Source organism: Trachemys scripta, chromosome 1 (assembly GCF_013100865.1).
Source record: "Trachemys scripta elegans isolate TJP31775 chromosome 1, CAS_Tse_1.0, whole genome shotgun sequence".
Classification (NCBI taxonomy): Eukaryota; Metazoa; Chordata; order Testudines; family Emydidae; genus Trachemys; species Trachemys scripta.
In genome coordinates this window covers 335,607,122-335,633,669 of record NC_048298.1, presented here as the reverse complement: position 1 = coordinate 335,633,669, position 26,548 = coordinate 335,607,122, and the positions used below count along the sequence as shown (strand labels likewise).

General features: G+C 45.4%; 1 protein-coding gene across 2 annotated transcripts; it reads right to left on the bottom strand.

Moving 5' to 3' along the window:
- Nucleotides 1-1,778: 1,778 nt before the first annotated feature.
- On the bottom strand, nt 1,779-21,089 carry MRPL48 (mitochondrial ribosomal protein L48). 2 transcript variants are annotated; one of them, XM_034759188.1, is made up of 8 exons: nt 20,960-21,089; nt 18,143-18,195; nt 16,727-16,764; nt 13,784-13,869; nt 12,838-13,010; nt 8,062-8,164; nt 6,902-6,991; nt 1,779-2,046 (listed from the first exon to the last, which is right to left on the bottom strand). In XM_034759188.1, the coding sequence occupies exons 1-8, from the start codon at nt 20,978-20,980 to the stop codon at nt 1,972-1,974; spliced, it is 639 nt and encodes a 212-aa protein (XP_034615079.1). In that variant the 5' UTR covers nt 20,981-21,089; the 3' UTR covers nt 1,779-1,971. The 2 variants fall into 2 exon arrangements, with proteins under 2 accessions (XP_034615079.1, XP_034615080.1); XM_034759189.1 differs by lacking the exon at nt 20,960-21,089 and adding an exon at nt 20,805-20,871.
- Between the last annotated feature and the right edge of the window lie 5,459 nt (nt 21,090-26,548).

The following is a 26,548-nucleotide window of genomic DNA, read 5'->3' as shown; positions in this document are numbered from 1 at the left end:
CCCTGGGTCTGAGCTCAGGTGGCTACCCTGAGCCTCCGCCTGTGCTGAAACAGCCGCACTGCTATTTTTAGCATGCTCGCTCGAGCGGCGGTAGCGCGCGTCTGTCTACCCAGGCTGGGATACAACTGCAGCGTAGACATACTAAAACGCTGAGTGCCCAAGCAACTTCCACTGCAATCAATCGGTGTGACTGGCGGCTCAGCAAAGAGAGACAAAGTTCTGAACTATTCCACCAGACTCACTCCAGCATCCCCCAAATGCCTCAGCAGGCTGTCAGGTGACAATACATGCAGCCAATGAAATGGCAAGAAGCATTATATCCGAGTCAACTCTCACTGGCGGATTGTACACGGAGGAGGTTGGGAAAGCTACTTTGTCATAGTCAACCTTTTTGTGGCTATTACATCGCATTTACAATTAAAGTCAAAAGGACGACCAGCAGGGACCCTAAAAATGGTCATAGCAACAACTGCCATGTGAGAAAGCCCAGTTCTATTTCTTGTGCTGGTTAAGAGGAGTATCACTATTTACCTCCAAGGTCAACAGGGACCTGATTCTCCTCTCTTTTATACCAGTGTAAATACAGAGTAACTCCACTGTAGTAAGGGAATTGCATTCTGCTAAAATTTACAACCGTTTTACACAATCGGATCTGTACTTTGCTAACCACAAACAGGAAGTCAGTGGGCCAAATTCTTTTGTCACTTACGTTGTCTGTAACACATGTGCAAAATGTTACCAGTCAGAATTCTCCACTCTCACCCCTAGTTTTACACTGACTGTGCACAAGTGAAAGGACTACAAAGCTCCAAGGCAGTGGAGAACCAGGTCCCAGCTATGTATTGTTATGTAGGTTCTGAATGGTTTTGGAAATGGCCAAAAAAATCATATAGGCCTGTTGTGAAGGGCAGATCCAGGGAAAAGTTATTCTTCACCTGAGATGAATAATAAGAGTCAGATACAAGCCCAGTCAAGGAGTAATTTGCTTATGTAATCTGACTGGTTGACAGTGGTCCAAGCTTCACTGTTATTGGCCTTTGACAAAGTCAGTTTCTGTTGCGGACTCATCTCGTGATTGTTCTGCCATTCATGAACCAGGATCTCTCCTCTGTGATTAGTACTTTCCACCTCTCACAGGGATGTGGAGACTCCATCCAGGTTGGCAAAACGCTTTGAGAACCTCCCATGAAAGGGGCTATACAAGTGCAAGGAATTATTATAGCCTTCGCTGTAGGAAATTAACTAGACAACTGCTTTAAAACTAGTAGCATTTGGGGATCAAATGTTCACCTACAGTGTTTCTGGAACAGCATAAGATTGAGCATCACACCTGAAGTTTGGAGGGGATTTTCCCCTGCCGCCTGATAGTGACATTCACCTTTCCCTGGATCATTGAGAATAGACAGACACCTCCTCCACACTGAGGGCAGTTGGTAACAACCGAGGTCCATCACTACCTTCCATCTTAGCTCTGTCTAGCCTCCCTCTCTCTGGGCCTGACTCAGCTCCTGCAGCAGTCAATGGAAAGAATCCTGTTTCCTCCAGCGAGAGCTAAAGCAGGATCTTCAGGCACAAGCCTGCAATTCTAGACCGCAGTGGGAATTTTGTCTGAGAAAAGACTGCAGGATTGGGCCCTCTATTTCTAAACCAAGGTGTGGAAAAGGCACCCAAGGCAGAACAAACAGGAACGAGGGTGAAGGAATCAGACATGCGATCCAGCCTTTCCATCACCACCCGGCTGCAAATCTCTCTAAGAAAAAGCACCAGTTGGTCAGATACACAAAGGGTACATTTGACTTCATTAAAATAAGCTCCTTAACAGAGCAGCAGAAACCTCTTCCAAGCAACAAACATATCATTAAGACTGTATTAAGAGTTGCCTTTGAAGGCCACTAGGAGCCAATTAAGGGATGCTATAGCGTCACAAAGATGGCTTTGAAATGGACTGGATAGTTTTATCTGGACACTGGCTCAGCTCATTTGCGCAATCAGCTCTTCAAGTTCCGGTCGAGCCTTTAATCGAACCTTGAAGTCTGCCACTGTATGCTGTGGGGAGGAGAAAGGGAGAAATAGGAATTATTCTTGATCATGTTCCAAAATAGCAGCAAGACAATTATCTCCTGATATTGGCCATGCCAATGTTCTGTACTATACCAAGGGCTTGGTGGTAAGTAAGTGTTCACAGTTCTACTGAGCCCGGCAGTGCTGGAACATTTTCATAAGAACATAAGAACGGCCCTAGTGGGTCAGACCAAGGTCCATCTAGCCCAGTATCCTGTCTTCCGACAGTTGCCAATGCCAGGTGCCCCAGAGGGAGTGAACAGAACAGGTTATCATCAAGTGATCCATCCCCTGTCGCCCATTCTCAGCTTCTGGCAAACAGAGGCTAGGGATACCGTCCCTGCCCATCTTGGCTAATAGCCATTGATGGACCTAGCCTCCATGAAAACAGAGCTTGACATACGGCGCTATTGTAGCTCAGGAACTCAGTATGTTTTAATTTCTAAAATAATATTTTGAACTAGGGCTGTCAAGCGATTAAAAAAATGATTAATCGCACCTTTAAAAATAATAGAATACCATTTATTTAAATATTTTTGGATGTTTTCTACATTTTCAAATATATTGATTTCAATTACAACACCAAATACAAAGTGTAGCGTGCTCCCTTTATGTTTATTTTTGACTACAAATATTTGCACTTGAAAAACCAAAAGAAATATTTCAATTCACCGCATACAAGTACTGTAGTGCAATCTCTTTATCATGAAAGCTGAACTTACAAATGTAGAATCATGTACAAAAAAATAACTGCATTCAAAATAAAACAATGTAAAACTTTAGAGCCTGCAAGACCACTCAGTCCCACTTCTTGTTCAGCCGATCGCTCAGACAAACAAGTTTGTTTATATTTACAGGAGATAATGCTGCTTGCTTCTTATTTACAATGTCACCAGAAAGTGAAAACAGGCATTCACATGGCACTGTTGTAGCCAGCGTCGCGAGATATTTACATGCCAGATGCGCTAAAGATACATAAGTCCCTTCATGCATCAACCCCCATTCCAGAGGACATGAGTCCATGCTGACGACGGGTTCTGCTTGACTATGATCCAAAGCAGTGCGGACCCATGCACGTTCATTTTCATCATTTGAGTCAGATGCCACCAACAGAAAGTTGATTTTTTTTTTTTTTGTGGTGGTTTGGGTTCTGTAGTTTCTGCATCGGAGTGTTGCTCTTTTAAGACTTCAGAAAGCATGCTCCACACCTTGTCCCTCTCAGATTTTGGGAAGGCATTTCAGATTCTTAAACCTTGGATTGAATGCTGTAGCTATCTCTAGAAATTTCACATTGGTATCTTCTTTATATTTTGTCAAATCGGCAGTGAAAGTGTTCTTGAAACCAACAACATGTGCTGGGTCATCATCTGAGACTGCCATAACATGAAATATATGGCAGAATGCAGGTAAAACAGAGCAGGAGATATACAATTCTCCCCCAAGGAGTTCATTCATAAATTTCATTAATGCATTTTTTTTTTAAATGAGCATCATCAGTGTGGAAGCATGTCCTCTGGAATGGTGACTGAAGCATGAAGGGGCATACCTGGCATGTAAATACCTTGCAATGCCTGCTACAAAAGTGCCATGTGAACACCTGTTCTCACTTTCAGGTGACCTTGGAAATAAGAAGCTGGCAACATTATCTCCCGTAAATGTAAACAAACTTGTTTGTCTGAGTGATTGGCTGAACAAGAAGTAGGACTGAGTGGACTTGTAGGCTCTAAAGTTTTACATTGTTCATTTTGAGTGCAGTTATGTAACAACAACAAAAATCGACATTTGTAAGTTGCACTTTCATGATAAAGAGATTGCACTACAGTACTTTATGAGGTGAATTGAAAAATATTATTTCTTTTGTTTATCACTTTTACAGAGCAAATATTTGTAACCTAAACAATATAAGTGAGCACTATATACTTTGTATTCGGTGTTGTAATTGAAATCAATATATTTGAAAATATAGAAAAACATCCAAAAATATTTAATAAATTTCAATTGGTATCCTATTGTTTAGTAGTGCGAATAAAACTGTGATTAATCATGATTAATTTTTTTTAATCGCAATTAACTTTTTGAGCTAATCGCGTGAGTTAACTGCGTTTAATCGACAGTCCTATTTTGAACTAATCTGTAGTATCTTTCATCCCAGGATTCCAAAGTACTTTACATCCATTAACAAATCAAGCATTACATCATCCCTATAAGGCAGGCTCAGAATCAGTCTTTTACAGATGGGGATATGAAGGCAGAGAGAGGTTAAGAGACTCACCAAAGGACACAGTGAATTAATGGCAGAGCCAGAAACAGAATCCAAGGGCTCTAATTCTCAGTACCTTGCCCTGAACCACACACTCTTCAGAATCCATTGCATATTTGGGTATCAGTAGTTGTTTGTGCAGAGACTGAATCATACAGAACTGTGAGGAGAAGTCTTTCCGAGAGCCAAGAATTTATATTTCTTCAACAAAATGTGTTATAAGGGACTTAACTGAAGCTGGTGATTGACAGTCTGATTCTCCTCCCCTTAAGATGGTCTAAATCAGGCATAACTCCACTGAATCAATGGAGTCGCACTGGTGTAAGTGAAGAGCATCAGCACACGAGTGCAGAAGCCTTGACTCAGTGAACAAGCAATGCAGACACATACATACACCCTAAACAGCACGCACAGACTGGGGTAGCTTACACACTACCCTGTGAAATGTATCCCGTCCCTAGGTTTCCAAACCAACCACCTAGTAGCTGTCCTGCTTGGTGAGTTACCTTCTGAGGTTAACAGATCATGAGCTATTGTGGATGCGTAAGTTAGGAGTAAACAAAACTGGGCAAGCCATTAAACATATGGAGATGGTTAAGTGCAGTTATCAATGCAAATTGTAGCAGTTCATTTTCAGAGACAGATACAGTTTATTTTATTGGAAGGAGGGGGAAATGGAAGATCTACCTATCTTAGGGCCTGATCCAAAGCTCACCAAAGCCCTTTGATTCAGTCCTTTACTTATTACTATAGTTCCCATCCCCTTCGAATCCAGGCACTATTGTAGAGCTGCCATCTCTCCAAAACTTCACAAGACCATCTGGCGCTCCACACCTCTCTCGTGGGTTACCAAAGGCTAATGTAGTCCATAGATGCAGAGAGCATCACTGTCATGGCATATTTTTTGGTCCACAAAAACTACCTTCAATAAATAGAGCTTCCCAGAGCTGATTTGCTTTTGTAATACAAGGACATACAATGTATGGTGGCTTGAGGGCTTAAATTTTCCTCACCGCCACCTAGTGCAGCAAAGGTTCTGTCTACCCAGAGCCCAGCTAAGGAGTGTGAACTCTGGCCCGCCTCAGTGCTCTGGTGAAACTGAATAGAAGAATGAGCTTCTGCAGAAAGCAAACAAAACCCTTCCCGGGAGGAAGTGTGATCTAATAGTTACAGGAAGGCACTTGGCTTCTGGGTTCCATTCCTAGTCTGTCACTGACTCAACTCTTTAATCTTGTGCAAATCAATTATCAATCTGCTTCTTCACCAATAAAAGAGGGACAGTACTTCCCTGCTCCATAAAGGGCTTTGTGATCCTTGGATGAAAGGTACAGTATAAGCGCTATGTAGTACTGAAAGGAAAGCATCCTACTCTGAACCACGGGGATTTTCTCTAGGTGCAAAGCCATTTACCATCCACTCTCCTCATGGGTGGTAATGGGAGTTGGTTGGAAAGGTGCTGGTGGCAGGGGAGGCACGTCATGGGATACGGAAGTCCAAATTTCAGAGTAGCAGCCGTGTTAGTCTGTATCCGCAAAAAGAACAGGAGTACTTGTGGCACCTTAGAGACTAACACATTTATTAGAGCATAAGCTTTCGTGGACTACAGCCCACTTCTTCGGATGCATAAGAAGAAGTGGGCTGTAGTCCANGGGCCACTTAGGGATCTGGAGCAAAAATCTGTCTGAGGATTGGTTCTGCTTTGAGCAAGGTGTTGGACTAGATGACCTCCTGAGGTCCCTTCCAATCCTGATATTCTATGATCTATGAATTTAAAATAATAATAAAAAAAACCAGCACAGAACAAGATCTTGATCCTGAGAAGACCCACCTCTCCCATTGACATGTGGGTGTCCAGCGCGCCTCAGACTCAGGCCCCCACTTGGTCAGTTGGCCTCCGTGAGACTCTGCTCATTGACCAGTGCTCTGGATAGCATTTGGACTTCCGCAAAAAGAACAGGAGTACTTGTGGCACCTTAGAGACTAACACATTTATTAGAGCATAAGCTTTCGTGGACTACAGCCCACTTCTTCTTATGCATCCGAAGAAGTGGGCTGTAGTCCACGAAAGCTTATGCTCTAATAAATGTGTTAGTCTCTAAGGTGCCACAAGTACTCCTGTTCTTTTTGCGGAAGTCCAAATGCTATCCAGAGCACTGGTCAATGAGCAGAGTCTCACGGAGGCCAACTGACCAAGTGGGGGCCTGAGTCTGAGGCGCGCTGGACACCCACATGTCAATGGGAGAGGTGGGTCTTCTCAGGATCAAGATCTTGTTCTGTGCTGGTTTTTTTTATTATTATTTTAAATTCATAGATCATAGAATATCAGGATTGGAAGGGACCTCAGGAGGTCATCTAGTCCAACACCTTGCTCAAAGCAGAACCAATCCTCAGACAGATTTTTGCTCCAGATCCCTAAGTGGCCCCCTCAAGGATTGAACTCACAATCCTGGGATTAGCAGGCCAATGCTCAAACCACTGAGCTATCCCTCCCCCCTTGTTCTGTGCTGTTGTGAGGTAGATTTCACCACATACATAGTAAACACTTTCTAAATGTGAACACGTCAGTAAACTTAAAGGTACCTCTTTCACTGACAGATGGACCCCTTCGGGCTGGTTACTCTGAATAACCTCCAAGAGTATAGGAGCAAACGTTGAACTCAAACCACAGATCTGAAAGAAGAAATGAAATGCTGCAGGAGAAAAGCCAGACACCGAGCGGACCTTTTCCATTAAAAACACAGCAAAGGAGTCGATCTCAATGCAACCCCAAGGCAAAGCCCAAACAAGACCCTTACAAGTCCAATCACTCCAGGCCAATGTACATAACTTTAGTTTGCAGGGCATCTTCCATGCACACTGTATCCCAACATGCCCAGTTTTGACATGAACCACCCCCCATCCCTGCCCACAATATCCCCAATGTCTGTGTGAGAACCTCCACTGCACCTGCTGCTGTCTGGAGCATGTATTTTGTATCTCTCCACCTCACTGTTTTTCTGACTCAGTTGAAAATATGTCTCTTGTCCCTTTCTTATACCACTTAACTTGTTTAACTGTGCTACTGAGAAGCAGAAAGATTGACATACGCATGTATGTGTTGGTGTGTAGGTATACAGACACATTCATGCACAGCGTAGTTTTTTTAATTCAGGTTAAATTATCGCTAATGTCTGGATCCCTACCACAGAAGCTGCCATGGAAAACTTGGGACACCAGTGTCCACTCTGAAAGTTCTCAGCATCAGCTCTGTGCCGTGGAAAACATCTACCTTTTAAAGCTTTGAAAGTTTAACCCAGAACAGGTTTAACCACAAGACTGAGTGTATGTAGCTAAAAGACGAGGAGGAAAGCATCACTGAGGAAACAGATTCTAGTTTAAAAACTGTGAAGGGTCAATATAACCAGTGAGCTTTAAAAAATTATTATAAACCACTTCACAGTGATAGGAGGCAGTGAAGAGGAGTTTGGGAAAATATCTCGTTATGACTTTTCCATCTGTATTGTCTACCATTCAGTGTAAAAGAGATAGTACCTCTAATCATTAGAGTTGGGAGACAAGCCTTCTGGGCTCTCCATTCTGCAAGTGGCTCATTGTGTGACTTTTAGTTAATTAACTTCTTCGTGCCTTGATTTCCACACACAAGTGGTTAGACTAGAGAGTTAGTTCGGTGCTTTGAGATCCTCAGATGTAAAGTGCTATGCAAGAGCAGAGAGTCATTATAGGCCAACAAAATTTCATACCTGTACAACTCGCTGGTGGGTTGTAAGAACAGCATCTAGGTACTGCCTGGACCCTTTCTCCTGCATAAGCATCACCTCCATGGTTTTAGTGGGCATCGCATAGCTTTAGAAACAACAATTCAACAATCAGGGAAATGTTGACAGCCCTTGGCAGGAATGAGTGAACTTTCATCAGAAGAGAACATGGGATGAGATGAAGCATTCATGAGAAATTAACTATGCAAACAAGGTAGACTGCATTAGGATCAGACACAAGCAGGGCTGTATAATCACTTATGTGACAGGACAGAGATCAGAGGGAAGTCTACGGCATTACTGCTGCCCAGAAGCTCTTTTGGGCACAAATGCAAACACAAGAGGAGACAACTTTATTCAATGCCTTTGTTGTTGAAGGAGAGATTTAAAGCAAACATCTAGTACAGGGATCCCCAATGTGGTGCCTGCCAGGGCTTCCATGGGCGCCCGCCCACTGGCCGTCGGACAAGAAGCCGCCGAGAAGAGGCAACGTCAAGAAGCGCTGCCGCCGACGCCTCTTGATGACGCTGCTTCACGGCGCCATTTCGGCGGCTGCTTGTCCGGCGGCCACGGTACTCAGCGGCTAGTCGTCCAGTGCCCGCCCCATGGAAAAGGTTGGGGACCACTGATCTAGTACATAGTTAATGTACCTGGTTTTATTTTCATTAGCAGTAACTGAATTGTGTCTTTCACAATGGTTATTAAGAAGGGTAAGAAACAGCTGGTGTAACATGCCACTTGGAAAGACTTTATTTTCACCAACATGGGCCTAGTATGGACAGAGGAGAGATACTTGGCCAAATTCTGTTCTCATTTACATCAGTGTAAATCCACAGATTTCAGTGGTGTTACTCTGGATTTTCACTGGTGCAAATGAGAACAGAATGTGGCCTATTGTGTGAACCACCGGTACTGCAATTCAATTAGCGAGGAGGGATGATCTTGTGGTTAAGGCACTGGACTCTCACTCAGGAAGTCTGGGTTCAATGGCCAGGTCAGCCACAGACTTCCTGTGTGACCCTGGCCAAATTATTTAACATAAGAACATAAGAACGGCCATACTGGGTCAGACCAAAGGTCCATCCAGCCCAGTATCCTGTCTACTAACAGTGACCAATAGCAGGTGCCCCAGAGGGAGTGGACCAACAGGCAATGCAAGTGATCTCTCTCCTGCCATCCATCTCCACCCTCTCACAAACAGAGACTAGGGACACCATTCCTTACCCATCCTGGCTAATAGCCATTAATGGACTTAACCTCCATGAATTTATCTAGTTCTCTTTTAAACCCTGTTATAGTCCTAGCCTTAAATATCTCTGGCCTCAGTCAAAGGGGGCTAATACTTCTTTTCTCCCCTACTTTGCCTGTACTATGTATACAGCCCCTAGCACAATGGGGCCTTGCCCTCTGTCGAGGCATGCAGGCATTACAGCAATACAAGTAACAATCTATGCAAGAACCACAGTCTAGGGTATGAAGCAGTCATCTAGGTTGTGGGCTCTTCCTGTTACTATTCATAAGCGCATCCGAGCAGAAGGCACTTTAATTTCCTAGCATCTGTGGGTCTTGTTCTAAAACATTTAACAGGGGGCTGGAGGACTTGAGGGATTGGTATCCATAGAGTTTGCGGGCAGACGGGACCATAAGATCATCTAGTCTGATCTCCGTGGGATATCCAAATGGGATCCAAGAGTCTTTTAATCGATGTCTCTGCCATTTGACAGCTGTTCACTGAATTATGAGAAATTAGTGAGTGGTCCCAGTTTGTCTAGAGCATCCACACTGCAGAAAGAGACCATCACAACTGGTCTATGCACGCAGGACTTTCAGCTCCACGGCTGTTGATGCAGCACCTCATACAAGACCAGGGGTTCTCAAACTGGGGGTCAGGACCCCTTAGGGGGTCACGAGCTGTCAGCCCCCACCCCACATCCCACTTTGCCTCCAGCATTTATAATGGTGTTAAATATATTAAAAAGTGTTTTTAATTTATAAGGGGGAGGGGTTGCACTCAGAGGCTTGCTATGTGAAAGGGGTCACTGGTACAAAAGTTTGAGAATCCCTGTATAAGAGTCTAAAAAAGTCAATTCACTTTCTTGACATTTTTAAATAGGGTTTAAACAGTGAGCACCATGCATACATTAAACAGCATTCAGACAGATTCCCATATGTGCTAACAGCCTTTCACAGTCGTTACGACAGGTCCCTTGGACAATACCATGAAGGCCCCAAAGGAATCTGCCCTTATAATCACAAGGGATGGTCAAGCCTGCAGACTTTTACAGATAATCTTTGTGCATCCCCCTCACGGAAGTGAAACAGATGGCATGGTTTCATCCCATAAGCATTGCTCTGCAAAGACCCTGCAGGAATCACACGCCCTGTTACATGATCCACAGAACCATTCAGAACAGCACAGTTAGCGTCTCAGATCTAACATTGGAACCACAGTTATACGAGACCCCACCGCTCTACCTCGAGGAGAGCACCACAACTCTCACCTAGAAGAGAGGGGTGGGGTTAGTATGGACCTGGCAAGAAAATACATTCAAAGAACATTTCCTTAATGAAACCCTCTCTGCAGATCCCCACTGTAGGGCAGCAGGGAAATGGTTAATGTTGAGATGGTAAATGCCATCGTTCGCATCCAGAGTTAATATCGTATTGAGATGAACAGGAATAAGTCACACATCGTAGCGCTGTTACAAGCGATCAGCAGACTCAGGCAGACAATGCTGCAGCACGTCAGATCCTTCACATCCCGAAAGTGAAAGCGTAAATCCTGGCAATAATATTGGGGTCCCCGGAGAAGAGCTAGTCCAACTCTCCCCCCACATCTAGTTCAATCTAGTCTTTGCTATTTATAAACTGAAAAAGTGCAGTCCAGCCCCTTCACGAAAGCTGCCTTGTGACAAGCCTTTCCATGTCTTCGGAAAGCCAATTAAAATACAGACTTTGAAGGCTCTCTTGTCCTATTTTTAGGAAAATTATAGCTGTGGCAGAACAAGCAATTTGTAGGACAAAGCCCACAAGTCACTGTTCTGCCTGATCCAAGCTCCATGGTGCTAATGTAATTTTCAGTGCTTTTAGATGAGAAAAAGATCAAGACAGAGTGGGTGAAAAGTGACCTTGTCTCTAAATGTGGGGCAGTGAGGAGAGATCCATCCACGCAACAGATGTACGGGAACAAAATCTGACTCAAATCAGCAGAAGCTCTGTTTGCATGACATGCCCCATTTCTTTTCTGAGACACAGACAAAAGAGAAATGTGTCAAGAGGAAAAGAACCCAGCACAATTGACAGAAGCGAGACGGGGCATTTTAACACCTCACAACATGTGGAAAAGACACATGGAAGGCTAGGACTCTAATTATATTTGTGGCACTTTTCATCTTCAAAGAACTCTATCCACGTCCAGCCATCCTCAAGACCTGTGAGGTAAGCAGGCCTTAATCAACACATTTTGCAGTTGGAAAAGCTTGGGCAGAGAGGTGGCAAGTCCATGGAGTATCCAGGATTAGAACTCAGAAATTCCCCTTCCCCATTCCTGTGCTCAGACCACTGGCTAATGCCCCTTTCTCCAGTGACAGAAAACGGAGAGCTAAATTCTTCCCTGTGATCTGCACAGCCAGTCTATTGATACCCATCCTGTGGCTTTTCCTACTTGAACAGAGCTCTAAGTGAGGTCAGTCAAGAGCCCATGGAGACTGAAAGAACAGAATAAATTCAAGAGAATGACCATGCAGATCAGAGAGGAAAATTCAGACACACAAATGTCACGGGGGGGTGAGGGGGAGACGACTACAGCCCGTCAGACGTTTTAATCCCGCCCTCGAGCTCCTACCGTGGAGTGGGGTCCGGGGCTTGCCCCAGACCAGCCGTGGAGCAGGGTCGAGGGCTTCCCTCGCTCCACACGTGCCATGACTCCACGTGGCTCCCGGAAGGAGCGGCATGTCCCCCCTCCAGCTCCTATGTGTAGGGGTAGCCAAGGGGCCCCGCATACTGCCCCCGCCCCAAGCGGCGCCCCTGCAGCTCCCACTGGCTGGGAAGCACGGCCAATGGGAGCTGCACGGGCAGCGCCTGTGGACGGGGCAGCATGCAGAGCCGCCTGGCTGTGCCTCCGCATAGGAGTCAGAGAGGGGACATGCCACTGCTTCCGGGAGCTGCTTGAGGTAAACTCTGCCCGGAGCCTGCATCCCTGACCTCCTCCCGCGCCCCAATCCCCTGCCCCAGCCCTGATCTCCCTCCCACCCTCCAAACCCCTCGGTCCCAGCCTAGAACATCCTCCTGCACCCCAAACCCCTCATACACAGACCCACCCCCAGCCGGAGCCCTCACCCCCCTGCGCCTTAACTCCCTGCCCCAGCCCGGAGCCCCCTCCCACACCCTAAACTCCTCATTTCTGGCCCCACCCGAGAGCCCACACCCCAAGCCAGAGCATTCACTCCCTCATGCACCCCAGTCCCAATTTTGTGAGCATTCATGGATCGCCATATGTACTTTGGTCATGCTCGGATACAGTACAAAAATGAGAGCCTTGGAGGTGAAGGTGTTACACCAGGGATGGGGAAAATTTTTGGCCCAAGGGCCATATAATTTCCATATCCAGATGTGGCCCTTGGGCCAAAAATTTTCCCCATCCCTGGTGTAACACCTTCACCTGCAAGGCTCTCATTTTTGTACTGTATCCGAGCAAGACCAAAGTACATACGGCAGGTCATGTAAACACACAAAGATCACATGCAATGGTGGCCTTTATACCTTTCATTCACGCGAATGGAGAATCGGTTGCAGAGTTTATGAACATATTGAGCAAAATGCTCCACCAGGCACATGTCGTACGCAGTCATCTGTATGTTCAGGTCTCCATATTCATGATCTGATCCAGCATTAACCTCCTTCAGCCGTATCCTGTCCCTTTTCCTCTTTGAAATCTGTAAGAAAGTGAAATAGACTTTCCAAGAATGCTGAAGGGTAACTATACAAGATTCATGCCCAATAGTGGTTAGAGCAGAGGACTGGTAACCTGGACTCTATACCCAGCTCTAACGCAGATTTGCTCAATAATCTTGGGCAAGTCAAGGCTTCTCTGTGCTCATTTTCCCAGTTGTAAAATCAGGATAACACCTAATTTACAAAAGTGTTCTGAGGCTTAATTGGTTGAGGTCCTGGGATGATTGGCCCTATAGAGGCACCACACTCATCTGGACAATGTATGCTTAGCATGAAAAACTACTTCTTCCAGAAGGAACTAAGGAGTCGGAACAAACTGCTTCTAATTCAGCCTCTGCCTTCGAGGCACCTGTCTAGATGAATTTATTGTTTCACTGTTCCGGAAATGCGGGTCTTCCAAATTCCAGGTACAGTAAAAAAGTTCAAAACGGACCAAGACTTTACTTGCTAATATTCAGCAATGGCTTGTGAGTGGTTTGGTTAAGTTCAACATAATTAATAGTTTCCATTCGCCAAACCATTTAGAGACTTAAATAAGGAAGTAACGGACACAAGGAAATATTTGTGTAGTGCTTTGAACAGGCTATTTCTCACTGCACAACAATCTCTGCTGGGAGGAGCAGAAGGAAAGCAGCATAGTCTTTGCTTGTATACTCAGAAGTCCATAGAATGAGCAGCACCAACATTTTAATGAATCTGTAAATGTATCCGAATAAATGGAAAGTCAGCACTGTCATAGCACAGAAAAGCCTACCTCCAGTGGAAGCAGGTGTCTGAACCTCCCAATGCCATGGGTAGGCTGGGACCTGTAGTGTCTGTTGCAGCTCAGCAACGTGCTGCCTTTAAAGAGGAAGACAGAACAAATACGTTTCAAGTTAAAGGTCAGACAACTCCTCTCCTGACAAAGCGGTAACAGTATGGAAGATGGGAGTCACCAGGAATCTACTGAGGAGAGGTGGGGCTGGCAGGGGCAGAAACCTGGAAGAAGAGTCTTTCTGGCTGTAATTAGGTGTTTTAGATCAGTGGTTCTCAACCTTTCCAGACAACTGTACCCCTTTCAGGAGTCTGATTTGTCTTGCCTACCCCCAAGTTTCACCTCACTTAAAAACTACTTGCTTACAAAATCAGACATAAAAATACAAAAGTGTCACAGCCACACTGTTACTGGACAATTGCTGACTCTCTCATTTTTACCATATGATTATAAAATAAATCAACTGGAATATAAATATTGTACTTACATTTCAGTGTATAGTATATAGAGCAGTATAAACAAGTCATTGTATGAAATTTTAGTTTGCGCTTACTTTTTATGTAGCCTGTTGTAAAACTAGATAAATATTGAGATGAGTTGCTGTACCCCCTAAAGACCTCTGCGTACCCCCTGAGGTATGCATACCCCTGGTTGAGAACCACTGTTTTAGAGTGGCCAGAGGTGGGCAAGATGCTTCACACAGAAGACACGTCCCTGCCCCAGTCTACACTGTAGATTACTCAGGGTTAGTCATATACCCAACACATCGCAGTGGTTCAGTTAAGTATTGGGGGGGGGGAGTAAATATGTGCAACAAATATGGGGAGGGAGGGGTATCCCAGTCTCTCTTGTCAAGTTGTCAGGTGAGATCTAAATGAGGAAAGGGTAGTGACTTGGCAGACCAAAATAGACTGGAAGAAAGGGAAGGGATCCCTAGCAGGAGGACATTCAAGGAGATCAGCATGGAAAGGGCTGGAGCACGATGATAGTAGTGAAACTGTGATGGATCCAGGATCCCAGTTATCCTTAAATCCAGCCCTGCTTCCAATATTCATGTATCCGAAGAAATGACAAGCCCTTGTTTCTTCTCATTACTGTGGGGCAAAATGGTGTTCCTGCAGCCTTAACTTTAATAAGCGCACCCCAGAGACAGGCGATTTTTTAGACTGAAAGTACAATACCTTGAACCAGCCGGATTCAAGAACATACTAAATCCTGTCTACACTTCAAGACCAAACTGTGTTTTAGTCATGTCAGAGGACTACTGTGTTGTAAAAGAATCCACCAACACAGTAGATATTGAAGTGTAGATGGGTTTAACCTTAAACTGGGTTTAAGACTGGTTCCACTAAGAGTTCCTGACCCAGTGTAGAGAGGGGATATTGGGCTAGATTCACCAAAGAACTCAGGTGACTGCCTACCCCTTTAGGCATCTAAATCTCAGAATCAGGCCCCACTGGGATTCACAAAAAAACCTTCAGCTGCTGCCAAACACTATAGGGTAAACTTGCCTGGCACATACATTTTTGCAATAAAAGTTCTCTGGGCTCCTACAGTTCAGCTTCTGGACATGTGTCCAGACACCTAAGCCGCAAAGCGATGCACAATCCGGAGGAAGACAGGTGTTCCTCCACCTAACTACTCGCCTGTGGGATCCAAGCAGGTAATGCCCAGAGCTTACCTATTGGATCAGGCGCCTGCAGGCAAGCTTACCTCAAATGCCTGCAGGGGGAAGGCAGGAAAGGGGAGAACAGGAATGAGAAGATTCCTTCATAACTTTTATCCCAGTGGTTAAGGTACTCACCTAGGATGTAGGAGACCCCCGCATTCAACTTCCCCCTCCACCTGATGAGGAAAAGGGATCTGAACAGGGATCTGCCACCTCTCAGGTGAGTGTCTTAGCCACTAGTCTATTGGATATTCTGATATGGGGCTTCCTCAGTCTCTTCTGTTGAAACTGTTCCTCTGGCAATAAATAATGAAAAAATCATTGGGACAGAGAGAGAGCAAGCGAAACCTTCCTAGCCTGGCGGCTGGAGCACTCACTTGGGAGGTGGGGGAGACAGAGTCCAGTCCCCCTGCTCCAGTGAATTTTTAAATGATTTATCCCAGTGGGACAGCTTCAACAGGAGAGACTCATATCCGAACATACCATAGCCCCATGGCTAGAGCACTCAGCTAAGTAACAGATCCCTGTTCAAATCCCTTCTCATCAGGCGGAGAGCGGAATTGAACCAGGAGTCTCCCACAGCCCAGGTGACTACACTAACCACTGGGTTAAAATTTATGAGGGAGGTCCTCCTCCTCTCCCCTCCTCCACCCTGCTTTTTCCAAAAATGGGGCAGACACCTAACCCCAAGAGAAAGTTTGCAGATATGAATCCCAAGCAGAGGAAGGTATCTCCCTGCAGGCTGGATTTAGGTGCAGGAAGAGAGGCAGGGCTTAGAACACACCCCTCTTCTTGGCATCTCCCATTAGCTATCTTAGGCGGAGAGCCACCTAGTGTGCTGGCTTCTGTGAATCCCATTCTGAGGCACCTTTCCCCCAAAATGTACACGAAGCTGAGCTGTCACACTAAACTCTGTGAATCCCAGGGATTTTCTAGGCGCCTAAAAGTTAAGTGTGGTGACACTACATTTCTTTGTGAATACAGCCTATAGTTTCTAGCAGATGTTTCTCCACAACATAAAGTCAGTCTGTCTAGGACTCTTTGCTTAGCCATCCCAGGAATGGAACAAGAGGAGGATTTGCAGTCAGATACAGGTGTGACTGAATGCTGGCCCAGTGCCCATCTGAATTATTCATTATAACACCATCAATCAGCTCAAATTTGGTTTAAAGAATTAAACAGCAAGGTGACATGATGGCTCAAGTGTGAATATTTGTTTTGGGTACAAGAAGGTTTTTAGTGTATTGTATTCAAAATCTACAGTGAGTTCTTACCTACAGCACAGATGGGGCTCTCTCTGGCCGCTGTTACTCTAAAGGAAAAGCCAGGATGAAAGTTAAAAGCTATTGTTGTTTCATTTATAAAAGTACTATACAGATTTTCAGTCTCTAAATAGAGTCATTATTCTTGAGTGACAGGTTTTATAGGTAGAGAGTGTAGAAAATGGATTAGATCTTTACACTACGGCCCTCGTTACTGCATTATCTGTGCACCTCACACCCATTAATGGATTTTACCTTCACACCACCACTATTGGGTAAGGTAGCATTATCCCCACAGGACAGATTAAATGACTTGCCCAAGGTCAGACATGGGGTCTGGGGTTGAGCTGGGAAGTCACAATCCGCTAGACCCAGGGTGTCAAACTCATTTGGGGGAAAAGAGAGAGAGCCAGATTCTGTGTTTCATTCTGTTGGGAGCTGGGGTGAGAATTCAGAATGGCATTCTCTGCTTGATCCCCAGTGGAGACTCCACTGATGTCAGTGGGAGGAGCACACAAAGATCGAGGAGATAATATAGCTTTCACATAGTAACTAAAACTTTTAATTATTCTTTTATGTCTTTCTCTGCAGGAACTCCCAATTCCCACTCCTCTTGGGCTTCACTCCCACCCCCCAACCATTCCATTTACTACAGTGATCCGTTAATACTGACATTACAATGCCATCAGTGGGCTTTGGAGAGGATACACGGATCAAATTCATAAGAAGTAGGTCACCCCTCTGACTCATTTTTCAGTTCTCTGCAAACTCAGACAGACATCATGACATTGGTTTACATCCTCCTCCCATTACATTTGGAAGATTATGGCTGCAGCCATGATGTCTAGAAAAAAACCCACTTTTTTTGGGTCATTAAAAAAAAGTTTACATTCTGCACAGTCTGAGTATGGCATGTGAGCCACAAATACATCATGCACACCTGATCTGGTCCATGGGTTTTGAGTCTGACACCCATACACTAGACCATTCTTCCTACACTGATGGTGCAAGGAACCATCTCTTGTACAGATCTTGCTATTCCATCAGCTTCCAGGTGTCATATGAAATATTCCTTTCACTGGTTTCAGAGTAGCAGCCGTGTTAGTCTGTATCCGCAAAAAGAACAGGAGTACTTGTGGCACCTTAGAGACTAACAGATTTATTAGAGCATAAGCTTTCGTGGAAGTGGGCTGTAGTCCACGAAAGCTTATGCTCTAATAAATCTGTTAGTCTCTAAGGTGCCACAAGTACTCCTATTCCTTTCACTATATCTCAATGTTTTACCTTTCTCTGATATTATTTTTCAACTGTATCGTGATTTTCTTTTTTATTTATTTTATAAGTTTGCTGGGCCAGTTTGTAAAATACAGGACATAAAAATGTTTCCTTGAATCTTACATTTGCTCTGTCAGATTTCACAATCCTTACCTGCTAAGAGCAAATGCCTGTTTTAGAAACATTTCCTTCCCCAGGCAGAGCACCTACAACAAGCCAACATTGTTAGAACACAAACAAACATGTAAGAAAAGCATCAAGAAGGTTTTCAAAGCAGTCAGTTGTTGGCTTATTCCTCTTGGAATGCATCTTCCCTAACAAAATTCAGTAACTTCATAATGTACCAATAAACTTCCCAACCAGTTTTCATTGGCCTAAAGCAAATCATCACTTCTCAGTACACTGCTACAACACAAAAGGGGACAGAATAACAGGAAGATAGATGACTGTAATTTCTCTTTCATACACTCTATCACTTGTGCATGTGAATTCCAGTAACTTGATATTAAGGGACCCACTACCGACCAAATTCATCCCTGGTGTCACTCCATTGACTTCAACTTAAACTAGCTATCTAACTATATCAATTACCTACCCATTTACTCCAGCTGTATCTGATTTGGTAAAGATACAATTCCTCTTCTCTGCGATAATATCTAGCATCCACCCAAAATATCTGACATAATTTATGATAGGAGGAAAAATATCAAAAGAAAAATAAAACAGACTAAAGTGCTCTAAGTATCCAACAAGAGCTCGGTATTTAAGCCTTGCCTACACTAGACATTTTCGGAATATCTCCAACTGGCTCCTCTGGTTGTAGCCACATTTGGAGTGGTAGCAGAGACAAGGCACTAATATTTTTACCATACCTTGTCTAGTGTAGGGGAAGACCACATGGAGGTAAGACGCCTGGTGACCAGCTCACCCTACTGTTCACATTGTTTGCCATTGCTAACACTGGGGGATTTGCACTGGTTTCAGTGCACCACTTGCGATATTTCCATAAAATTGTCAATGTAGACACATCTTCAGACTCCTCCATTTTACAGATGAAGGAAGTGAGGCACAGAGAGAATAAGTGACTTGCCGAGGTCACACAGAACAGAACCAAGTTCTCCTGACTCCTACTATCCTGATCTAAACACTGAACAATAGTGCTTTCTGATACAAGATGCACTATTGGAAACAATCCCCTTCTGGCCCTTGAGGAATGAAGGGGTGGCCAAAGCATGACCCAAAGAGTTCAATAGTTCAGCCCACAGGTCCTTGCATGGTCTCTCCTGATGCAAGCAAAGGATCTGTAATCGGCACAGGAACATGGGACTTTCCATATGAAGGAGAAGGGTGACTATATTCAATTCCTTTTCACAATAAATAAGGCCTAGTCTACACCCAAAACTTAGGTTGACTTTATGGTGCTCAGGGGTGTGAAAATTTCACACCCAAGAGACATAGTTAAGCCAATCTAAGCCCTGGTACAGACACTGCTATGTCAACGGAAGTATTGTACCATCAACTTAGCTACCACCTCTCAGGGAGGTGGATTCATTATAGCAATGGAAAAACCTCTTCCACCACCATAGCAACTGCCTACACTACTGTGCCGCACTAACACTTATTGTGTAGACATAGCCTAAGAGTCTTCCATGTTAAGAAAGATGAATTCAGACTGGAACAAGTGCAGAGAAGGGCTACTAAAATGATCAGAGAAATGGAGAACCTACCTTATGAGAGGAGACTTAATGAGTTTGGCTCAGTTAGCCTAACCAAATGAAGGAGGAGAGAAGATATAATTGCTCTCTATAAATACATCAGATGGATGAACACCAGGGCGTGAGAGGAATTATTTAAGTTAAGTGCCAATGTTGACAAAAGAACAAATGGATATAAACTGGCTCTCAATAATTTTAGCCTTGAAATTAGGCAAAGGTTTCTAACCATCAGAGGAGTGAAGATCTGGAACAGCCTTGCAAGGAGAGCAGTGGAGGGAAAAAAATCCAACTGGCTGCAAGACTGAGCTTGACCAGTTTATGGAGGGGATGGTATGATGAGACTGCTTACACTGGTATATGGCCCATCTGCAACTGCTATCAGCAAACATCTCTAACACCTAGAGACAGGACACTAGAGTGGGAGGATTCTGAGTTACTACAGAGAAATCTTTCCCAGGTGTCTGGCTGGTGGGTCTTGTCCACATGCTCAGGTCTAACTGACTGCGCAATATTTGGTGCTGGGAAGGAATTTTCTCCCAGCTCAGAGTGGCAGAGACCCTGGGTGAGAGGGAGGGTTTCACCTCACTCTGCAGCATGGGGCCTGGGTCGGGCTAGGTTGAATTTGAGCAAGTGGTGGATTTTCTCTAATTTGAAGTCTTTGAATCATGATTTGAGGATGTCAGTAACTCAGTCGGAGGTTGTGGGTGTATTGCAGGAGTGGGCTAGCGAGACTCTGTGGTCTACCACGTGCAGGAGGTCAGACTAGATCAGCGAGCTGATTTTCAGTGGCACTCACACTGCTCTGGTCCTGGCCTCTGGTCCCGAGGGGGAGCTCTGCATTTTAATTTAAGCTTCTTAAACATTTTAAAAACCTGATTTACTTTATAATACATAAACTATTGTCATATGTAGACTTATAGAAAGAGACCTTCTAAAAACGTTACCCTGTATTACTGGCACGTGAAACCTCAAATCAGAGTGACTAACTGAAGCCTGGGCACACCCCTTCGGGAAGGTTGCCGACCCCTGGACTAGATGATCACTATGGACTCGCTGGCCTCACATCTGTGAGTGCCGCACTTGGGCTCCCAGTAACTTACCGGGCAGCTCCTGGCTGAGCGGATCCGAACGGGGCTTTTCCAATTACTCCGTGTGCTATGGTCCGCCCCCAATACCTTCCCCGGAACCCCCAGTCCCCCCCCCCCCCCCCCCCCCGGAAACACCTTCCCCGGCACCCGCCCCCCGCGGTAAATACCTTCCCCAGCGCCGCGCACATCCTCGCCCGCCGCCCGGCCCCGACAGCGGACACCCGGCCGGAAGAGCGGGGCGCGCCCGGCAGGCAAACGCGTCCCCCGCGCTCCAGGTCCTGCAGAGTGTGTAACCCCCTCACTCCCTGAGCCTCGCACCTACAGTTCCGCAGCAACTCGGTTCCCCCGTCTCCTCCCCGGGCCGCAGGTTTCCCTTCCCCCGAATGGCTCGTGCTCTGGGGCGGGGGTTGGGCCGGAGGCTGGTTCCCTTGCAGGAGGAATGCAGGGAGGTGGCGTGTCACAGCAGCCTGGGTGCTCAGCCCTGCCTGCACTCCCCCGGCCTCCACACAAGGACAGCCTGGGGCAGGGCACGTCTGGCCCTAGAGCTGCGCTGGGGAGAGGGGGGTATTTTAATACCTCAGTGTTGGGGCGTGTCCAATTGTTTCCTCTGCACAATAGTAGGTGGAGGAAAAATTCCATCATTGAGGTATTAGGCTGGGTCTTGAGAGAGGCAGGTTCAGGTCCCTGATCCCCCCCCCCCCCCCCCGACTTCCTGTGTGGAGGGGTGTTTTGAGGATAAATGCATTAATCATAGGGAAGTGCTCACATACTGAGGTATCAGGGTCCACATGACTACCTGAGATATGCTTGAGTGTCCAGGTTTGCCCATATCTGTGTATCTATGTCTGCATGTGTCCACGCTCATGTGCATGTGCTGTGTTGGCAAGTCCTTTAAACAGCTTGTGGGTTTTCTATACCCACTCATATATGTTCTGATCTTTTAAGGTGTTCTTAACATCTGTTTTGTTAATTTATTATGGTGAGCATTGGAACTGCTGATACAGCGCCCACTGTCCTTTATCATCATTATTATTTTTTGTCTCTTCCTCCCCTGCTTTTTGCATGGTCGCTAGCAGCCAAGGAATAATGCTAAACTCAAGCATAAAAGTGCTAAATAAGTAGGATCAGCTGTGGAGGAAAACTGACTAAAATAATACAATTCCTCTGCAGTCAGCCTGGCTTGTAAAGCATGTAATCAACTGTGTTGCATTTCAATTTCTTTTCTTTTAATTTCCCTGCAGCACTGGAACCCCTAATGCAACAGCCTTATCCTATCTAGAGAGTAGCTGAGATGGATATGTCTCCTCCCCTGGTTCAGGAATTGAGGGAGGAATTGATCTGCAGACAGCTTTGCACTCACTGAGCACCAAGATTTGGTAGAAAGCTTGTAAAGTAGTTACTCCCCCATGGCATGAATGTGCGGTGCCTTTTCCTGCTGCTGGAATGAACTGACTGTAGTCAGAAGTGCCACCAACATCTGGATTTCTCTTCTTCATTGTCAGATACATTGATTTGTATGAGTACTTTTAATAAATTCTGTTGTCATAGGGTGGAGATGGATGGCAGGAGAGACATCACTTAAACGTTGTTCTCAGCTGCGCTGGTCTGGCCTTGGATATAAGCAGCCACTGGGAACACTGGGGTCCTGGCCTGATTCAGGAACTCACCACCAGGCCCCAACAGCAGGGTCTGAGAGGTAAAAAGCTCGTGGTCCAATCCCTTTTACTGGGACCAAAGGGGGAGAGAAAGTTTATGACTCTCAGTCCCATGCTCTAACACTAAGTATATTCTAAAGAAGAGAACGTGTCTAATGGTTACAGCCCAGGACTGGGAAGCCGAGGAGCTGGGTTTCATTCCTGGCTCTGCCAGTGATGTAGTGTGTGACCTTAAGTAAGTCACTTAAGGCCAGATCCTCAAAGGTGTTTAGGCTCCTAACGTCCATTGATTTTGTTGGGTCTGAACTTTTGATGAGCTTAAACTTAACCCAGACTTGATGTCTCTGTCTGAACTTTTAATCAAAGCTCTGACCTGCGAAATACTCATGACACCCCCCCTCCCCTTAAGTAGCCATCTCCCCTTATCTCTTTTTGAATTTACATTTTAACCTGTTTTATCCTGTAGAATCTTGATTGATTATGCATGACCATTATGATCTGTTAATCACTTTGTTTACTTCTGTGTATAAATATTGATGCTCACCCCTAATAAACTAATAAACTTGCCACACTTACTCTGAAGCCTTTCAAGCTAAGGATAGTGTGAGCCCGTTGATCAACGAATTGGTTTCTGGTCTCTGACAGATTGTGAGCCCCATACCAACTCCGCACGAACTCGGGTGCTGGAGAGGTGAGTGAGGACTTGCTTTTTTACCTAACAATTTNCCGCACGAACTCGGGTGCTGGAGAGGTGAGTGAGGACTTGCTTTTTTACCTAACAATTTCAATACCTGTGAGGATGTGGCACTTAATCTCTCTTTGCGTCAGCTGAGCCATCCACAAGAGCCACATAATACTGTCCTACTGACAGGGCTATTGCAAAGCTTGTCCATTAATGACTGTAAGAAGCTTTGAGATGCTCTGTGAGTTGTTACTACAGAAGTGCCAAGGATTATCCTAAAAGTCTCTAGTCTGTTTTGTTTTATAGAAAAAACAACAGTGGAGGGGAGGAGGGGGAGAGGAAGTCTAGGAAGGCCAATACCCCTGAGGACATTCCTGAGATTTTCTGTGGAAAGGTTTCTTTACAAAAGCAGGTTATTGGATCCAGCTTGTAACTACAATCTGAAGTTTCTTCACATAGTTTCCATACTTTATTTTGAAACCTCAGTTCCCATTAGAAAAAAAAAATCACCCAGGAACAATCTTGTGAAACAGAACCAGTGTTTAGCATGGAATTGTTTGATAGGAACTCCAAAGTGTCTTCTATCTATCTGGCCTGCTGAATCCACCAGCCTGTGAGTCTAGCACAGGACTAGGACACACAACAGCTGAGTTCTATTCCCTGCTCAGTCACTAACTCTGGGCCTCAGTTTCCCTATCTGTGAAATGGAGATAATGATACTGACCCACCTTTGTAAAGTGCTTTGAGATCGAGGGATGAAAAGCCCAAGGTATGTATTATTTCCTTTCAGGAAGATGATTTTCCATACTTAACCTCATGGAGCCAACCATACCATCTTAGTCATTCCACTTCTGCAATTCCCCACCAAAAGTAACTAGGACGCTAAAATTCTTTAAGACTGGAAGGAAAATCTCTGAATGACTTTCTTCACCTGTACCGACGTGAAACCAGCCAGGCAGCCAGTGATGCATAATACTTCTGAAATGTGGTGTCAAGTAATTTATAACATTAACTAATCCACAGCATTCCAGGCTGTTCTCCCATTTGGCAGATGGGGAAATGGAGACAGAACCGTTAAGTGACTTAACAAAAGCTACAGAGCAAGTCAGTGTCAAAACCAGGATTAGAACTCAGGAATCCCAGCCTGTTACTCACATCAGGCAAGTACATCACACATCCCGCTCTGTTTCTGCATTGCTGATGAACTGACTCCCAACTGCCCCGCATTGTGCTGGGTGGGCGCAACAGGCTGCTGGAGGTGTCCTTTTTCAAATGAGACAAACCCGAGGCCCTGACCCATTGTGATTAACAAAGATTTTTGCCAGAATGAGGTTATAAGCCCTGGTGTCCTGGTCAGATTCCAATTAGGCTCATTACATTCCATCTCCTGCCTGCAGTTTCATTTGGAGGCTGTATTTTTTCACTGCCTACTTAAAACTTTGGGGCAGTGTTGCTGTTAAGCAGATGCTGCATTCCACCTCAGAGGTGGCTGCATTACAGTGTTGGGCAAAGTGATTCCTCCACCCTCTGAATAGTTTGGGCAGTCAGTAAGGTTTTTAAGGCGTTTTAACATCCATGTGGAGGAAGCTCATCAAGTTGGGAAGAAGATTATAAAAACCTGCGCTGGAACTGATGTATGGTAGCATTAGGTTTGCCGTGAGTTTTGTGTGATGTACTGGATGTGTTGTGCTATTATTACAGGCAGGACTGGGATCTGGGGGTAAAAAAATTCCACCCCAGAGATTGGGGGGAGCAGATGAGTCTGTTCAGAAGGTGACCACCAAGGCGAGGTTGAGGAGCCCAACTGGCCCTTCGGCTAACAATACCACAACAATGAAGTACATTTGGATAACCCATGCCCACTCAGTGTGGCAGCCTGTCCTCCTCTAGTGGTGGCTGGGCCTATCGCAGCTTTGGCTATCAGAGATGGGTCTTTTCATTCCGGCAGTAGTGCCTTCTTATGCTTTGTGATCCGAAAGTCCCTGGTTTGAGCCTCGCTGCCGGTGACCCACCCGGGGCATAGCATTACGTTGACATGGCACCTTTCATCTCACAGGAGCCCCAGTTGTTTTAAAGGACTATAGAGCTTGACTCAGCAGGCTGCTGAGAGCCTCTTGCAAGGTCCTGAGGCCCTCAACTCCCTTGTCTTGAAGTCAGTGGGAGCTGAGGGCTCGCAGGCCCTCTTAGATACTAAAGTGATAGGCACCCAAGAAATGCCACAGGGACATAGACACAAGATGCTCAGTGCCTTGCAGGATTGGACCTTACATACACACAGGAATCACTTTGTCAGCCAGTGAAATGCAGCTGCCTCTGGGGTGGATTGTAGCTGGGATGTTCTCTGACAGCACACAGCAATGCTACACCACAGGAAATGAAGAACGTTTTGCAATTGAAGCTGCCCTAGGAGTGTAAGGATATAGAATGTAATTTACTCTATTGGAATTTGGGCAGGATACTTGGACTAACTATTAGGGACTAGGACATGGGCAAGCATGCCTAGTGGTTGGAGCAGGAATCAGTAGCCCGGAATCAGAGTCAGAGCCAAGGGTCAGAGTCCAGGGTTGGAACCAGGTTACTCAGAGTGAGGCGTGGCGTGGCGTGGCGTGGCTCCAAGGCTAGGATGAGCAGGAGCTAACCTAGTCATGGGCAAATGCTCTCAGCAGCCAGCATGCTGCTTCTGCTGCAGGTCTTAAGCACAGGTCTGCTGATCCTCAGCCATTCAGGCAGTTTGGCCAATCAGGCAGCTCAATTTTGGCCCAGATGTCTTCATCAGGAGGTTAAGCTAGCAGGTAAGCAGGCTAGCTGTGGGTCCTTCCCTTACTCCTGACACTAACACCCCTCTCCAGTGTGATATCTGATGCATGATTTGTCCAGCGACAGACCCCTTATTCAATAAAAACCCTGTGGTTTATTGCTTGGCTGGCATCAAAGGAGCCGAACAAACTTGCTCTTCTTTATGGCTTGTCAAGGGTGACTTTGGCAGCGACAATTGTTTGGAAGAGTCATTGCAGCAAAGGGAAAATCCAGGAGCTTTGTGCTGCCAACAGCAGCGTCACCCACACAGTAAGTTGATCTAGAATACCTGCATCTGACATTTTAGAGTATACGTATGGCTGATCACAAGACGTGTGACACACCTGTTTACAAGACAGACTGGTCTGCATGTGTGAGAGATTATAACTCCATCCTGAATGGTTAGGAAAGCTCCCTATATTACGTAAATGTCTCTAGCCGCACAACCATATTTAAGATTCAGGATCAACACAAGTAGTGTCAAGAATGAGGAAAAGGAGCAGGTGACATGGACAGGTTAAGTCTACTGTGACTCAGGTTTAAACAGCACAGTGGAAGATGCTGCATTTTTAAACAGATCTGTTTTGACGGGGGGAGGAGAGAAGGAAGATGTAAAAAGCAGC